Below are 18775 nucleotides of genomic sequence, written 5' to 3' on the forward strand. Positions count from 1 at the left end.
ACGTGTAATTAGAATTCTCATCAGCCCCTTTATTAAAGGAACTTTCTACATGGCAGATGAATAATTCTGATTTTCAGAATGTTACAGTCTTTATGAATAGTATATTAAATGTCCATATGTTGAGAGCTACAGAGAGAGAGAGGGATGATACAAAATAAAGGGATAAAAAAGCAAATGCCTACCTTTGTGTATGATTCTTGTGTTTATATATTTAGTTAATAATTCAGACTGCTATAAAAATACCGTAGAAAGCACATATTTATTCACAAAAGCCCCTTGGCGTACTCGATTATGTCTCACTTTTCAACCCTGTTGTCCAAGTATACATCATAAATCTTGTTCTTTTATATATCATAACTAAAATGACTGTTCCGAAAAAACCCCGTGCACTTGGAAAGGTCGTTGTGAAGTATTTGGCCGTCTCAAGAAGTTTTAACTTGTCCATCTCCCTGAAGACTCCCATCTAAGCCTAGATGATTCACATTTATCAAACACAACCTGTGACCTCCACTCTCTGTGGTTATGGTGGATGTTATAAATACCCAGTTAATGGCAGCATAGTAGAAATACCTTTGCCTCTGCTAATACCTTTCCCTAGAAATTGCACCATTGTCAGAAGAAAGGGTTTCAGACGACCCTCCTCTTCCTGTAGTTTCCTGCCAAAGGTAAACGGAAATGAAGAAATGAGTAACCCGCTCATTTCCAACCCACCAGCTACAGCGTTCTCGCTTTGAGTTTATGGCTAAACGGAAGATGGGCTTGTGTCCTCAGTGGTCTTGGGTCTGGCGTGGTCAGGACAGACACCTCGATGAAAGTGGGAGTCGGGCACCACAAGTGGGACAGGCTGCATGGCCGGCACCGTGGGCTGTGGCTGGGGTCGGGACGGTGGGCTGTGCTCCGTGTCCTGCAGCGGCCACCGTCTCGCGTCCCAGGCCCCTGGAGGAAGCAGGTGTCCGTTGCCACTTCCCGAGGCAGGAGAGGGACGAGCTCGGCCTCCACGGCAGCTTGGCTCTTGGCTTGTTGATGCCTCTTACAGGCTGGGTGGGACACAGCGAAGAACAGAGTGGAGGTGAATACAGTGCCAGATGACCAGTGCCCTGAAGCTCTGATTACTTTTTCTGAAAGTGGTGACAAACTTCTCCCCCAGCAGCCGCAAGAGTGATTAATACTGAGAAAGATAGTTTTTATTGCCTCCCATATGTGGTCATTGGTTTTAGAGAGCACTTCATTTCATCAGTTACTCGTTCATCCCCCCCCAATATTTAGCTGCATATTCAGCTCTGCTGGGCATGGGGGCTACCAGGATGGATGAGAGGCAGGCCCCCCACCCTCACTGAACTCCTGAAGGGGAAGAGCCTCCAATCAGGTACGAATGAATGAGTGGACCAGATAAGGCCGTGGGATGGAGAAGCTTGGGTGCCGAGGGAGTGTCAGGAATCCAGGGGCCAGATGGTAGTAAACAGGAAAGGCAGGCTGGGGCCCGGTTATGCACAGCCTTGGGCCCCTGATCCGGGAAGAGCAGGAAGCCTTCGAAGCTCCCAAGGAGGCTGCATTGGTTTCGGGTGGAGGGAGCTGATACTCAGGGAGGCCAATGGGCTGGATCAAAGGCACTCCAATACTTTTGGGGCTGAACCTGGTGCGGCTGACTCTGCACTTCCTCTTTCTGTCCCCAGGCTTCTCTCTTAGGACTCTCCAATGGGAGGCCTGGCCAAAAGGATTGGTAGGAAGTGCTCTTCATAACAGAGGAATAATTCCTGATGATGTCTTTGAAAAACTGATTATGCTTTTTATTTGTCTTTTTTTTTTTTAAGATTGTATTTATTTATTTGAGAGAGAGAGAGAGAGCGCACAAACAGGGTGAGGGGCAGAGGGAGAAGCAGACTCCTGGCTGAGCAGGGAGCCCGATGCAGGGATTTGATCCTGGGACCCCGGGATCATGACCTGAGCTGAAGGCTGATGCTTAACTGACTGAGCCACCCAGGTGCCCCTGATTTATGCTTTTTCTAACCATCTCTGCATGGCTGAATAGTTACATGATTTAGGTGCTTCCAGCCTAACCTCATTGGAGAGGGTGTCGCTGCTATTCATGTTCCCAGAGGTCTTGTCTGTTTAATGGCAAGTGGCTTTTAAAGCCTGTTAGAACACTTGTCATACAAAGCCAAATGGATTTTTTTGTCCAAAGCAGCTTCCACGGAGTGCGTATGCCTCAGTGTAAATGTTGGGGTGGTACTTCCTTGTTTTGTGAGGGTGTGGGCCTTATTCGTGTGCTCGTTGCTTCGGAGGCTGCTGCGTTTTCCAATAAACTTGCCCTGGGAGGTTTTCTGGACTGAAGTGGAAGCTTTCTTTCTCTCCTTTCAAATAGAAGCCCCTGCAGGCATGTGTGTCCCTGGGTCTGTGCATAGACGAGTAAGAATAGGTGTTGGCCGATTCGCAGCAAAACTGGGAAGAATTGTTCTTACTTGGAATGGCAGCCGTGGGGCAGTAAATTGCGCGGCTGCAGCCAGAGAGTGGACAACTTCGTTAGTGCCCCCGCCCCAACGTAGCCACAAGGTCGGTTTTGATGAGAAAGCCTCCCCCTCCTCCCCTCCCCCACTGCCTTCTCTGTTCTTGAAGCCAGTGTGTCACACTGTGGGGCTGTCCTGTTACCAAGCGCTGACCGTCGCTCATGGTTTCATGAGCCAAAGAGCTAGGAGAGATGCGATACTGGGAAGCAACTCTCCCCGTTGAATTCTTCACACAGAAATTGCAGTGTGAAGGTTCTTCTTCTTTTTTTTTTTTTTAATTATGTTATGTTTGTCACCATACAGTACATCATTAGTTTTTGATGTAGTGTTCCATGATTCATTGTTTGCGTATAACACCCAGTGCTCCATGCAGAACGTGCCCTCTTTAATACCCATCACCAGGCCAACCCAGCCTCCCACCCCCCTCCCCTCTAGAACCCTCAGTTTGTTTCTCAGAGTCCATTGTCTCTCATGGTTCGTCTCCCCCTCCGATCTCCCCCCTTCATTCTTCCCCTCCTGCTATCTTCTTCTTTTTTCTTTTTCTTAACATATATTGCATTATTTGTGTCAGAGGTACAGATCTGAGATTCAACAGTCTTGCACAATTCACAGCACTCACCATAGCACATACCCTCCCCAGTGTCCATCACCCAGTCACCCCATCCCTCCCACCCCACCCCCCACTCCAGCAACCCTCAGTTTGTTTCCTGAGATTAAGAATTCCTCATATCAGTGAGGTCATATGATACATGTCTTTCTCTGATTGACTTACTTCGCTCAGCATAACACCCTCCAGTTCCATGCAGTATGAATGTTCTTAATCCCAGTGCCCAGGCGTAGAGTCATACATAGTCAAAGTATCGCATTTCTTTTCCTTTCTTTCTTTCTTTCTTTTTTTTCTTTCTTTCTCTTTCTTTCTTTCTTTCTTTCTTTCTTTCTTTCTTTCTTTCTTTCTTTCTTTCTTTCTTTCTTTTTAAGATTTTATTTATTTATTTGATGAGAGAGACACAGCGAGAGCAGGAACACAAGCAGGGGGAGTGGGAGAGGGAGAAGCAGGCTTCCCGCTGAGCAGGGAGCCCGACATGGGACTCGATCCCAGGACCCTGGGATCATGACCTGAGCCAAAGGCAGACGCTTAACGACTGAGCCACCCAGGCACCCCAGCGCGCATTTCTTTTAAGGATGTTTCCAAAATTCACATCTGAGCAAAATACAGCAGCCCAAGCAATTGAAAAACACGTGTTTGTCGGTAGTTAACGATGACCTTATATTTAAAACAAGACATTTCCTAAGTAGGCAGAGGCTCCGCGTATTCTTCACACTGGTAGGAAGTGGCGCGTGTTCTAGAAATGAACCTGGAAACCCGTGAGCCTCTCTGCTGAACCAGGTGGGGGTGAGACATGTGGGGTACTGTTTGCTTCCCCACAGCCTCCCCCCACTTCTCCCCCTGTAGGGTGTGCGTTTACTCAGAGGAGCAGGGGCCCTGCATGTGGTGGGAGTAGCCGTCCCTTGGTGACTCTAGGGAGAGTCACCATTTTGATTGGGAGTCCTTAAATAATCAAGCGGAAACCTTTACCTTTAAGTGCACAGTGGCTGGGTGATCCAGCCTCTTGCCATCCTTCTGATACTTCCTCTATTTATTTTCTTTATTTTTCTTGAATCACAGATTTCTTCGATATTGTAATCAGCTCTGTTTACCCTTCTGATGTAAAGGACTGCAGCAGGCCAAATTATGCCACTTTATATCCTGTTCCAATACTGCATTATCGGGCACACCCCCACCCTGTTGCCCCCACCATGGGTAGAATGCCTCAGTTGTTTTTAAAACATATGTGGGCTTATCTGATAGCCATTTTAATTGCATTTCATCCATCTGACCTGAATATTAATGACTGAAATACCTTTATGTGTGGTAGGGTTGAATAAATGTTTAGTGAGTGATCTTCTGCAATACGAACTTTTAGTGTCCCCACTCACATGTCATTCTAGGAATTAAATATAAATTTGATGCACGGATTGATCACAAGGTTTTTGTACAAATGTTGGCTCACATTACTTCCTTGGTGTGAGAAAACAATGTTGTGAAAGTGAAAGATGATTATGAATTTCAAAGTTCCATGTATTGATTGTAATAATGTATCACTTGCTAGTTGCAAAACTTATTTTATGCTCTGGGACTGTAAGTGGGATATATAAAAAGTCTTTGGTTAAAACTTACTGAATTGTTGCAGGATTTCATGTGTGCATTTTAGGACATTTATTTCACTTAACATTTTCTTTCTACTTACACTCCAAATTTAGCTAGATTGGGGGTAGTTGCTGAGATTCCCAGACAGGAGACTTCCAGATAGGTGAGGTGTGACTATGCTATTTACTGCACATTAAGAAACAGGGCCCAATTTGCAAAACCTGGCCATACTTTGCAAAAGAGAATTGACAAAAATTTACCTCTGATTTTTGATAGAGGATAAATACATCAAAACTTTTTCAAAGATTCAGACTTTGGGAGCTTTCATTTTAAATCTTCGGAAAATAGGATAACCGGTTCCCACTCAGACAACAGTTTGTTGATCACTGTTAACTCAGCTCAAAGCTGAGCATAAAGGGGGAACTGACCATGAGTATTTTTGGGGTTTTTTTTGTTTTTTTTTTTATGTTGATGTGCTCAAAGTTCTATCGCTGAGTCACCAAACACAAAGGAATGCTCCTTTAAGGTATTTTATAAAGCAAAAAACTCTATAACTGTAAATCTGTTCTAATGGATAGAAATTATATTGGGTGGATGAGGACACTGTCCATATTGTAGTGAAGGACCTAAAATCCACACCTTTCTCCTTTTCTGCCCTTGAGAAAAGTGAAGGGCAAATTAATATTGAAATCAATTTATTCTGGCTTAATAACTCTTGTCCTAGAAAAGTGTTTCTCGGAGTGTTTTGCAAGGATCACTAGTTTCTAGAAGCTCTTCCAAATACTGTTTCAAACTGTGTCTGGGCTGGGTCGCCTAGAATGCACATCCCATGGTGACAGCTCAGTGGGATCTGGGGACTGTTGAACCCATATTCCTCAGACTTCTGGACTTGAGCACTTCTTTTTCCTCTCCTTCAGAAGACTTACTTTTGGATTGTTGTCTCAGGAGGCCTATGACCTTGTTAGTGCATTGCTTGGGAAGATGGGGGCCATGTGACACTTTTTCTCCTAGTCTCATCGACTAAATATAGATAAATAATTTATAAATGTTTGTGTATTTTAAGTTACTCCATCTTTCCCATAGTCATTTGGAAAAGAAGTGAAAGCTGAAAATTTTTTTTTCAAAATAATATTTAATATGTTAAATATTGAGTGAAGAGAATCCAGATATCAGATTATAAAATTAATCTTTCTGCATGGGATCCACAGGAAAGAATAGGGTGAGCAGAAATGTAAAAAGGCTTTGAGGACCAAGTTTTAAATTAGGCCGTGTCCTGCTTCAGAGGACACAGAAGAGATTTATAAAAATTTTCAACAATATGAATACTTTAATTTCTAGGAAATTATGGAATGAATACAAGAACTATTTAGGCAGCTTTTTTTTTTTCAGGGTTTCTAAAGGTTAGGATTTATCTTTTCTTTTTAATTCTGACCTCTGCAATCGGCAAAGACTATCCTCAGCTGCTAAAGTTCTGTAGAAAGACATGAATCTAGACAATAGCTTTGTTTAGACCATTTTATAGACACATTGTCCAATTGTAGTTTTCAGAGGAAAACATGTTTTTCTTTGAATTGACTGTTCTGGGTGTGATAGGCCCCAAAAGAAGTCCACGTCTTAGTCCCAGGAAAGCATGAGCCTCTTACCTTGCACAGCAAAAGGAATCTTGTACCTGGGATATTATTAAGGAGTTTGAGATGAGGAGATTACTCGGGATTATTCGGGTGGCCCTGATGTAATTAAAAGCATCCTTTTAAGACGAAGGTGGGGGACCAGAGTCAGAGTCAGAGAAGAAGGTCGGAGTGATACGGAGCCACAAGCAGAGGATGCGGGCAGCCTCTCGAAGCTACAAGAGACTCCGGAAGAACGCAGTACTAGTTTCATGAGCCAGGGAGATAGTAAGCGTGTGTCGTTTTCAGCCACTAAGTTTGTGGTAATTTGTTGCAGCAGTTGAGTGGGCACCAATACACCGAAGAAGAGATTCGGTCGCTCACGGACTCAATATTGAGGGCCTGCTGTGTGCTGGGCAGCGTCCCCAGCGCCAGAGGGTCAGCTCATGGGGACCTCATGGTCTAGACGGAGACAGGGCGTGACTTCAGAGAGCGTGGGTGTGGCTGGGGAACAGAAGTGTCCAACAGTAGAAAGTGAGCGGACCCATCGTGCGGGGGGGCTCATTTTGCTGGGGCCATGGTCTTAGAAGGCCTCGCTGTCCGAGGAGGTGACATTTAGCTAAGACCCGGCCGACAGAAAGGATGTGACCGTGCTGAGCTCGGGAAGGACACGGCAGGACCAGTGGGCCGGGGGCTCTCCTGCTTCCCACGCCCCCTCCCGAGGCGGAGCTTCTCAGGGCCACTTCGAGTCAGAGAGCAGGAGTGGTGACTGACCCCTGACTCCCCACCCGTGGGAATTCCTCATCTATTCTTTCCACGCGTTCTTTCTGTTGTTGTCGACATCCCCACGCGGTGGCAGGACGTCGCCCATCCTCCGCTTCTTCCTTACAAACTGTCTCCACCTCCACGTGGGGTCTTCTGAGAGCAGGAGCCTTGGCTCCCGATCCTTGCTGATGCTGTGACAGAGCCAAGAACGACGTGTGTCATCGCGTCCCTCGGAGGCTCTGTGATCTGGATGAGCCTCCAGCTTCCCGCAGCACCAGCTCTGCAGGTGGGGACCAGGCCTGCCCCCGCCCGCCCCTTACACGTGGCGGACAGAGCGTTTCTGTGGCCTACTCCTTACGAATAAGCAGTGAGGTTGAACACGCTCAGCCGTTCTGCCTGGAAGTGACATGGAGTTGACATGGATTTTGGAGAATGCTTATTCCTGGCACCTGCTTTTATCAGCAAGAAAGCAGCCCCGAAAGGGGATGGGACGTTCTCCGAATGTGTCAAAAGCTGTCCCTGCCCTTCCCGATGTCAGCTGAGGTCAGACCGAGTGTAGCTGAGGATGGAGCCCTCAGCAGGAAGCTGGGCCTTGCTTTCCTTCTCTCTTGACATCTTTTTGAAAAGTAAAAATGGACCCATCCTGCCTGGCTGTGAACATCTGTAAATTGCTTATATACACAACTGAGGGCGTGTTCTGCCTTCTGAAATGTTTTCTCTAGTGGCCTCGATTCTTAGTCAGGTCCTAACTTTTTGAGCCCCCAAATGTTGTGCCTTCTGGAATTACAAGTGTCCGCTCCCACGCCTGCCCGATCGTGTGGGCTCAGGAAACTACAGGAAGGTGTCTGGAGGCTCCTGGAAACTCTGTGTCACATTGTAAATATATGTGTAGTGGGGTCTTCGGGTTTTTGCTTTTTTAATGAGTAGAATAAGGTAGTTATACTCAGTAATACCCATTCACCAAAAGGAAAGGGGTGGGGGTGTTAAATCATTGTGTTTTTTGATGAATGGCTTGTACGCTGAAAAATAAATTGGACAAACTGGCATAGAGCTCAGTGAACATGAAATCAGCTATTAGAGGAAAGCTTGTGAACAAATTCTGGGGCAGATATGCATCTTTTGATTAATGCCCTATCAATCATCCACACGGCTACCTTAGCGGAGTCTTGCTGTAATCATTCACGGTTGCTTTCGGAAACACGGGCAGAAACTATAGCACGGCAGAAACAGAATATTATTACTGATTTTTCCCTAACTTGCCATGAACAATGACTGTTTTCACCATGTTTCTGCTTGCCTTTATTACAGAACTACAATGCAGAATGAAAGGAGAGTTCCTCCAAGCTGGGTGAAATTCTCCAAGGGTATTCTTTAATGATATTCAGTCTTAAATGGGCAAGCTATTGTAACGCAAGGTTCTCTGTAGGAATAATAGTAATGTAATCCCATTGAAGCCGCCTTTCATGGATTGTAGTCAAATAGGCAAAATGTGGAGTCACGTTAATGAACAGAGTATATCTTTGGAATTATTACTTAAAGTTGTTGAAGTGGTTTGAATTTTGTTATTGTAATTATTATTATATTCTCAGTTAATGCGCTTACCAGCAATAGTAATTAACCCACCAGATTGGAAATTTGCATGAATTCTACCTTTGACATTACAAGAAACCCCGATTCTTTCTGGGTATTACACAGCAGGATGGAGGAAATATATATATATATATTTTTCACTGATTATTTTTAAGAAGGAAATGTTCATGAATGCAATTATAGTTTTTCATGCATTTTTAAGCCATTGGCAAATTCCTTGAGAACACTTCATTCTTTTAAGAGGATTTGATTCCTAAACTGTGCCGGCACAAAGAACGATTTGACACCGTCTATCGGTTGAGAAATCTTTAGGTAAGAGTGCGGCTTCCTGGAAACCCGCTGCAGGCTGGACGGTGCTGGGGCATAATGAAGTGGTGACAGGCATTAGCATGTATAATGGGCTTTCACAAACATTTAATGCTATTTAGCTGGGAGAGGGAGCCGTGCTCTCCTATTGGAATATTCCTCCACCGAAGCCCATTGATCACCGATTTCAGCCAGGAGAGGTTAATCCATCAGCTTCTGTAACCAGACGGCACTGATGGAAATTCTTTAGGTGGCATTCTGGATGAACCAAGCTTTCCATCTTTACAAACAAATGAGTGATATGACAAGCATGGTGTTCAAAACACATTTAACCAATTGATTTTCCTTCCTCTTGTAATAAGATCTGGAGACATATGAAAGCACGCAGCGTGAGCCGAGATTAAAGGAATTGCTCCATGCACGGAAACATACGGCCCTGAGAGCCAATAAAAGTACTATAAAGCATGTAGTCACCCATTCTCTTTTTTATATAAAGTTTGTTATTGCAATAAATAGCTGTTATTGAGCCGACGCCTCTTGTTTCCGTCGTGCTGAGCCTTATTTCAGGTCTGTGTGTCTGGGCGCGGGCACATGTGTGTCCTGGCTCAGTGGCTGCGTTTCTCTTGGAAGTGTCCAAGATGTTCATTGGCAACCGTTTTTACCTTCTGATTTCAATAGGGAGACCTGTCATTTGGGATGGTAGCACCAGGTGTAATGATGCAAACTTGGTGTGCTCGCAGTAATCTCTGCGTTCGTGTAAACGAGAGCCTTCTACTCTTTCTTCCCCACCTGCAGCCCTGCCTTGAGCTTCACCTACCCTTCTGCACCCGTGTCCCTCCATATGCATCAACAAATCTTAAGCCGACAACAGAGCTTAGGCTCGGCCTTTGGACACAGCCCTCCGCTCATCCACCCTGCTCCAACGTTTCCAACACAGAGGCCTATTCCTGGGATCCCCACGGTTCTGAACCCCGTCCAGGTCAGCTCGGGCCCTTCTGAGTCCTCACAGGTGAGAGACACAGCTTGGTGATCCGTCCTGTAATCGTAGGGGAGAGCCATGCCCAGCCCAGGAACTCCGAGCGGGCCCACTACCTTGGCATTCTCGTGGCTTCCATGCCGCTGTCTTCCTAACCCAGGGCCATAGTCTTCAGATTTGATGAGTGTGGCATGTGTGTGTTCCTCATTCAGCAGTGGCTTCCCCCCCCAGAGTCGTTTCTTCCTCGGTGGGACAGCAGGCTGCTTGATGAGGGTCTGTAACCCTACTCAGGGCAGTACGCTGCGTGAAGGGGTCACTCTCGCTTGGTGACTCTCCAGTGGCACCTCGAATCCTGTGATACTTCACGGGACAAACCACGCCGTGCCCTCTGCTCTTAACCTTCTCACTAATCCCGCTCAGAGAAGAGTCTGAATCCTCTAAATAAAGAACGTTGTAAATTGTTTCTTTTAGTTTCCTACCCACCTCACAACTCTGTTCTTCTAAATACGCCGTGGGAGCTCATGAAAGCCCAGGCCCCCGGCTCTATTCTTCTAGCTTTTAAAAGCCACCGGGAGTTTATTTATTTATTTATTTATTTTTAAGATTTCATTTATTTATTTGACACACATAGTGAGAGAGAGAGCACAAGTGGGGGGAGTAGCCGGCCGAGGGAGAGGGAGAAGCAGGCTCCCCGTTGAGCAGGGAACCCGACTCAGGGCTTGATCCCAGGACCCTGGGATCATGACCCCAGCTGAAGGCAGACGCTTAACCAACTGAACCATGCAGGCGCCCCTAGAAGCCACAGGGAGTTTCTACTCCTGAGTGGGACCAAGGAGCTTCCTCATGGATGTGTTTTCTAGCCTCAGACACATTTTCTGAACTCTGCTGTCGTGGGATTAGAGCGTTACCAGAGTCCTTGTTCTAATGCCACATTGGCCTGCTCGTCTACACTTGTGTGTTTTAGCTCTGGTCCCGCTCCTTAGAAACCTAATCTTTGTCTCTGTCTCTGTCCCCGCAAATGTGACCAGCAGAACAAGCCGACGAGTGAGTCCGCGGTGAGTAGCACGGGTGACCTGATGCATAACAAGAGGTCCAAGATCAAGCCCGACGAAGACCTGCCCAGCCCGGGGCCGCGGGGCCAGCAGGTGAGGCACCGGGGCTCTGCCGCTGGCCTATGGCTCCCTCCGAGCTGAGGTCTCTCACAGAATTTCCGTATCCACTGTGTTCTTGGCCTTGGCCTTGGCCATCCCCACGCATTTGGCAGGAGGCCAGTGATGGAGTCTGACTCCGTTTGATTCTCTAACTCAGAAACGCTGCAGGAAGCTGTTGGGGGGCGGGGGGAGATAAACTGTAGCTCGTGGTGTAAGTGGTTGGATTAATTTGTTCCTGATCACTGATAGGGACCAAGCTTCAGTCCTGAGCCCTGGTCTCAGGCCCCGAAATACGAACTCCTGGCCCTAAGCCAGAGCTGGGCAGAGTTGATGATATTCCTTACACTGATCATGTTCTTATTTGTTCTCATTTTGCCTTTTCCCACTTACCAGAACGGAGGGATGGATCAAGGCACAACTAACCTAAGGCCAGTTAGATTCTGGTCCTTTCTTTACCCAGAGTCTTGAAAGTACGAGTTTTGAAGGTCCAATCTGGTCTCTTCTTTAAGGCATTTAGACCCTCTGAGTTTCCATTTTAAAATGTGTTTATTATGCCTATAATACCATCCCCTAGGGTCCCTGTGCTTGACACAGGAAGGAGGTCAGTGAATATTAATTCCTGGAAATAGGGGTTGGACAGGAGTCTGGACATCCACAGAATCTGGACCTTTCTACATCCAGGCTGCTCCAGCCCCCAGCTCAGACTACCTCCACCCAAATTTCCTTTCGAGTGAGCACTTTGAGGATGGAATGAATGGGTGTCGTAGGTTCTGAAATCCATCCTTTTCCTTGAATTTTCCTGGCCAACAACCTTGCTGGTTACACCTAAATGCTCGTATGCAGTTTTTGTCATCCTGCCCCAGATGAGATCCCAAATCTGTGCACCTAGTCATCTCCCAGAGTTCTGGAAATTGTTTGCATTTTCACTGCCGTGAAGCTGCCTCGGACGGTAGAAAAGACGCAGCTGCTAAGCTTTAGATGCTGTGGTTCTTGGGCAGCAAGCCGTATCCTCGGAGCTCAGAGGTTGAACCAGGAAGACATGATCCCTCTAAAACCCAGAAAGTGCCTGTCACAGCCTCCAGGGCAGGGGAAGGCAGAATTAGAATTACTGGTAAACCATTGCCCTGATTCCAAAATATGAGAATCAACAAATTAATACACGAAAAAGAATCTAACCGAAAGAGAAAGGCCAGTCTTTTGGGTAAAGACTGCATGACCTAATTTAATTGCTTCTTTCTTACGGGATGACATTTTAATTTCTTTTTCTCTCTTGTATTCAGGGGCAAAGTTTGGCCTCAATTTCTTATCATCATTACGGTTGGGACTGTTGTTTTTAATCCCACATTAACAATCTCTGAAGATATATTTGGTAAATCAGAAAACACGCACACAATGATTCCATACGTTTGACTTCTTCTGTCCATAAAATCCAGCTGCTAGACCCGGGCTCTGTTTTCTTTTCCCTGAAAAATTGCCTCAGCATGAAGACCCATGCAATCAGGTTTTTTTTTCTTCTTTTTTTCTTTTCTTTTATCTGTCCTTCCATTGTGTCTGATCTTTTTTTCCCCTCTCTCCTCCCTCCCCCCCCCTCCCCACCCAGGAACAGCCGGAAGGAACGACCCTGGTGAAGGAGGAAGGGGACAAAGACGAAAGCAAACAGGAGCCTGAAGTCATCTATGAGACCAACTGCCACTGGGAAGGCTGCACACGGGAGTTTGACACCCAGGAACAGCTGGTGCACGTAAGTCGGGGGGACTCGGGAAGTGAGCTTTACAACTACGTGACCTTTCCTGTGGGGTCGGCTTCTCTGACCCTGCGCTGAGTCAGGTTTCTTAGCTAGCAGGCTGCAAACTGGAGAGGGCTTTATGATTTTCTGAGAATAAAGAAAACTCTGAGCCATGGTGCTTGACCTGTTCAGTCAGCTAAAGCTTAGTGTAAAATTCAATAAAGTCTTCAATAGAGAGCGTAATGACTCTGATCCTGTAAGCCAGAAAACACTATTTTGAGTTTGCGTCTTTGATGGTTATTGAGTAATAGTAAGCTGGACATGAATTATTTTTAACCTTTTAGCCAAGTTTGATTCTCCTCTCCTAGACCCAGCCATGGTAGGGAAAAAAAAAATTGTAGAGGTGGGGAATTCCTTTTCTTCTGTTCTGCCTTCTTTTTCCAAACCCTCAAGGCCAAGGAACCTCCCAGTATTTTATGCAGCAATTAGTACTCTGCGTGAGATAGGTAGATGCTTGGGGAAGCCATTAACACAGTTTCTTGATTGAAGGCCAACCCTTGCAGGGCGGGTAGTTCCATGGAAAAAGTGATGTGTATTTTTAAATGCGTCTGGTGGCATGGATTTGTGAAACCTGCAGCATGGTCAGACTGAGATCCACACCTCATCTTACTATACCAGGTCCAGAAGTGTTGCCCCTGTGGGTTTTATTTCCAATAACGCAGTGCGCTCCCCACACCCATGTGCACGTACCTGATGAGGTGTATTTCCTTTGCCAATGCTTCATTTGATTTGGCGCTTTCTTTCACGCCAGAGGAGTCTCCTTAGCCGATGGGACCGGGAGCAACTGAGACGGAAGGGTCTCTCTCTCTCGATCATCGAGACTAGACAGCCGTAGGCTCACACCCTCCTGTGCACAAGCACAGGGTCCCATTGAGGCATTACGGATTGTCTGCTGTGTGTGGCCGGTTCACCCGCTTGTCCGGTGACAGAAGATCCGACAGAGAAGCAGGGCCCCACCCACCCCACACGCACACACCGCACACACTCACCCCGTTGTCTCTTCTTTTCTAGTAACTTTTAATTTTAGATGACCCATATTTCTTGATAACACTTCTCCATTTAAATGCTAAAATTATATAATTCTTGACACATCCCACATCTTTCATCGTCCGCAGGAACTTCTCCAGGGTGTCGTCTGCAACTCGGCTCCTCCTCTGTGATGTATTCCACACGTCATCACGGCAAAGTGTTAAATAGACCGTTTGCCAGGATTTGCGATCCGTTAGGTACAGAATGTTTTGAGGAGTTAACATGACATCAGCAGGGCTCCCCCCCCACCCACATTTCTTTCTTAATCATGTCTCCTTGTAATTGTGTAGGAAGAATTATAGATTTCTCAGCACAGCAAGAAACCTAGAAAGTCAAATGTTTTTAATTAAGGTAGACTTCCAGATTTTTCCATGAACTTAATTCAATTCTTTCTCTTTAATTTGAGGCAAGTGTTATTTTTAAGCCAAGCCTTACTTAATGGCCCTTTCTTCTTGCTGACTTTTAATGGAAACCACAGACATGGTCCTACCAAAGGGGGAAAAGAAAAAGTTTGGAATTTTTCTTCTAGTGTCGGGAGATATTCCCGAAGAGTGAAGTATGCCAGGGCTACCCTTAGTGATAGAAGGAGTGAATAACCCACATGAGGGGAACGGTTTGCATGAAAACTGCCATCGTGAGCAAGATGTTACCAGAGCTGCTTGCTTTGGAAAATGTCCTCCTGAGAGGTGACACCGTCTCATGGTGCCTTTTCTGAGGATAAGTCATTGTATTTTCCAAGGAGGGCTGTGATTATGGTTCAGCTGTTACCAGATGCGGGATGGAGCAAGAGCTTATTCGGAGTCTACATTTCAAAGGAATCGTGTTCCTCATTAGAGACCAGGTTTGATGTAGCGTTTTTAACCTTTCTGCTACCTACTGAATGCGAAAGCTTTTAAGAGACAGTGACTCTTGTAGGTGTATTTAATCTCAGTGGCGAAAGGCTTTAGGGAGTGATGATGTTTTAGCAGAGACCTGAGTAGTTTTGCGGTAAATCTGCTTAAACGATCAACTTGAATGACCACCGTGTTGTGTGTCTTATCGTAAAAAATCTGACTGAATCCACATACAGGGGAAATTTTTGATTCCAAACCAGCTAGAAGGAATTCATGTCAGGAGTAGGAGAAAATCCAGTGTAGTACCTTTATGATGTTAATTTTAGTCTGAGATAAATTACGTACATTAAGTGGATTACAGTTATAACTTGGCCACAACCTAAATAAAAACACTAGGGCATGTCACTTATTTTCCACCTTTCTACTCGTTACCTGAAGTGCGGATATTGCCAATGGGTGCGTTTAAGTCGATTTTACTTTGCATGACATGCAAGTACCTTCCTCCCGGTGGGCGTTATCTGGTTGCATCAGCAGTGACCTGGGATAGCACGAGCACTTTATTCTTTGCTGATTGAAGGAATAGCTCCATACCCACCTAATTATTTTGGTGGCAGGTGGAAAAAATACCAGTGGCAAACCCCAGTTTTCTTTTTAAGGACGGAGGGAAGTCTTAACTGTTTCCATTCCCGTGGCTCTCCTTGGAGAGACGGCATTTTGTGAATTAGCTGAATTTTCATGCTCCACGCGACCAAGAGGCAAGGTGTTAAACCATTCTGATGCTCTGCCTTATTTATAGCCATGACCCATTCTTTTTCCCCCTCTTACAGTTAATAGAAAGATTCATGATTCTTCATGGTTGTCTATCTAGGGCCTGACAGGCCCGACTGCCTGCTAAAGCAAGTCACTATCTATAATTGATATCCTTCCGCGGAATAGGGTGCTGGCTGCAATTGAAGGGCTTTGCTGAAAGCTCTTAAATCCTGACAAGTTCTCCCCTTGTTCTGGTTCAGTCGCTGAGCTGCACGGTTGGAATTCCAGAGCCATTTGAACTTGGTGCAAAAGGGAGACATGTGTTTCACATTAGCAAATCACAAAGTTGAAGAGGAGAATTAGGGACGCGGCAGGCTCTGCCCGCCAGGTAGTCTCATTCCCAGCGTAATGCGCTCCGTGTTCTCTTAAACATTACCTCGTCCCATTACTGGCCCAACAGATGCACTAACCATTGCCTTTCCCTTCGCTCTCCTTTATTGCAAGCGCCTGTCCTCCGCCAGGTGTGTGTTTATTCTAGGTTTGCTGTAGGGTCTTTATCACGGGGATGTTTAATTAATTTCTCTTCCCAGCAAGATAATTATAATTGGGCTTAGTTACTCTCAAGCTAGTATTAAATTTGTCATAAATTTACTTCTATGCCCAGAAGCTAAGAAGACAGATGTATATTTTTGTTAACCAGGTTTTTGTTATACTTTGTCCCTTTCTTGGTGTCAGTTAAAATAGAACAGAACAAGAGAGTAAGAAGGAGATCCGGTATAAAAATGAATTCAAAGTACCTTTGATTAAGGCTGAATTGATTATTGATTTGTTGAGATGCAAACACTTTCTCTTTCCTTGGCATCTGAAAGCACGTATTCTAACACCTCAAAATAAGTTGGAAAGTCCACATCTTCCCTTCAATTCCAAATTAGACTCTCTTTTTGCAGTTGTGCACAGCATATTACAAAAGACACAAATCTTACATTTAAATTTATTTCTGAAAGTGGCAGAATATTGGTTCTCAACATGTTTTCTGGTTTTGTTTTGGCTTTTTTGGGGGGGAGGGCATGCAAAAAACTCAACTTCCATCTTCTGGCCTGGCCTCGCGCGTAGATGAGGGAGGCTTCCAAACCTTCCTGAGACCCATTTCCCGCTTGCATTCCTTCTGTCCTAGAACTCAGTCCCATCTTCAGCTCTAGGAGGGTCGAGGCGTCTGAAACAATGCACAGCGTGAGCCCAAGTTAGTCATTTCTAGGTTCTCCGAAACCTGCCCGCGTTGTTTCTGAATGACATGATACGGCCCATCAAAGTTTTTGATTTGAGAGGCTTTTTCAAAAGAGGAGATTTATTCCTAAAAATGCGAAGAATGTGCACCTCAGTATGGGTCACCACCGCTCGGTGGCTGGTGATGCTTGCAAACGTCACTTCCGGGACCCGGAGAATGAAAGTAGTATCCTCACCATCCCTAACGTCCACCTGTTTGCTGTATCACTGTATTCCTTGACCCTCTATTTCAGTGACGGAACCCTCTTTCTGCTTTAGAAGTAACACTTATAATATTCTTTCCTGAGGTCTGAAAAATCATCAAATTATTTTTTTTAACAGTTTTATTCCCCATGCCCTCCCCAGCCAAATGAGTCTGCGGAGAGGGCCTTAGGCAGGTGAGGGCCCCGTCTCCTGCTAGTGGGGCGGAAGGGCAGAGAACGTGAGTTGTATTTATATGAGTCCCAGCTTCAACTGGGTGGCATTTAAGTCCCTGTGTTCCTTTGTATCTTTTAAGCTGGGTGTCAGAAATTCACCTTTTTGTAGAGTGATTAACCACCTACTTGGATTTTAAATGTTTTCATATGCCGCAAATTTTGATCTCTAAAGCCTGCTGTCGGTTCTTTTATCAGAAGAATATACTTATAATCACCTTTGCTGCCGTTTGAAAACAAATTCTGTACATAGGCAGCATGAAAACGAAGGGCTTTCTTTTTAACATCCTAGAGATTTAGATGTAAAGAAGGCACATCTAATCTGTGAAGAATTGGTGGATCCGTAGAAACGGGGTGAAGTTAGGATGTGTTGAAGACATTATTTTCATATTAATACCATGATCCTAAATTTGCATTTTAAATGTTTTCCATCTAATTTTGATCCCTTTGCTAAAGTTTCATTGTATATCCTTACCTAAGAGAAAATGGAGTGTAAGATGCGATAGGGGTCTCAGATACGAGGCAGAAATTAGTTTTGTGTGCACATAAAACGTAAAACGAATGAGTGGAGATTTTGATCTTCTTTTCCCTACATGGAGTTGCTAGTTAATTTAGTTACTCTAATTATTTGGAAATATTGCATGTAAAATACAGGCTCCGAACCACAAACTTCAAAGCCATCCTTTGACAATTGCGCCTCGAGGGTCACGTTGTTTTTAAAGCTAGGAACTGAATTGCACCTGCAGAAATACTTTCCATAGAGAAAGGAGAGAGCCTGAGTGGGAGGTGGGGGGGTGGCGCGAGGGGCCGTATGGGCTCCTGGGGCCAGTGGGATTCTGCATGGCAGCACCATCTCTGCCCTGACCCTTGGGATGACCTCCCTGGAAACATTTGACCCTCTAGAATGCTATTTTCTCACTTTTCATACTGTGAAACACCCGTGAAAATAAATGCCCTCCCCAACATCCAAGGCCAAACGGAGATCGCATGCAGGAGGCCTAATGAGAAACAGACAGAGGGTTGAAAAGAGTGCCTCGTCTCCCTTTGTTTTATGTATTTGTTTTTGCAGGTTGCGTTGGGGAGGGGAGGGGAATGGCGCTTGGGTCTGTGGCTTCTGCATGTCGGTTCTCAGGCTTATTTTATATTCATTGTTGCCGAACCTGCTCTTGACTGATGCGGGGACCCCGTTCTTCCCGGCGTAGGTCTGATAGATGGGACTTGGCCAAGCCATTTCACCTCCTTGGACCTCAGTTTTAGTAAAAGCAAGTGAAAGATTTGAATTAGATAGTCCTCAGGATAGGGATGGCAAACAGGTTTCCTCTCAAGGGCCCACGTATTGGCTGGCAGCCACCTGGGTGCTGTGCTGAGCTCCCCCCCTCCACCCCCCTCCCCGGCACCTTGCAGCAGGAGAGGTGGGTGGGGTGGGGATGCACGGTCGGTTATGGATGTCTGCCCCCAGGTGGGGTTTTGGAGAAGACAGTCACATGCCATCTTTTTCCCGGGATCTTTTCCACCCCGTAGATTAAGTGCCCTCCAGAATAATCGTATTTAATATTTCTAGGACGTGGTATATTAATTACTTGAGTAATTATG

The 18775-nt window shown here is 45.6% G+C and overlaps 1 protein-coding gene across 3 annotated transcripts in view; it reads left to right on the top strand.

Moving 5' to 3' along the window:
• The window catches only part of GLI3 (GLI family zinc finger 3), a 286929-nt gene that overhangs the window by 208193 nt on the left and 59961 nt on the right, over positions 1 to 18775 (top strand). For 2 of the 3 annotated variants that reach the window (XM_078059967.1, XM_078059968.1), the window contains exons 8-10: positions 9756 to 9969; positions 10965 to 11081; positions 12688 to 12828. In XM_078059967.1, the coding sequence (XP_077916093.1) occupies positions 9756 to 9969; positions 10965 to 11081; positions 12688 to 12828 (472 nt within the window). The remainder of the gene's footprint in view (positions 1 to 9755; positions 9970 to 10964; positions 11082 to 12687; positions 12829 to 18775) is intronic. The other variant, XM_078059969.1, reaches the window with a different exon arrangement.

Source organism: Halichoerus grypus, chromosome 12 (assembly GCF_964656455.1).
Source record: "Halichoerus grypus chromosome 12, mHalGry1.hap1.1, whole genome shotgun sequence".
NCBI lineage: Eukaryota > Metazoa > Chordata > Mammalia > Carnivora > Phocidae > Halichoerus > Halichoerus grypus.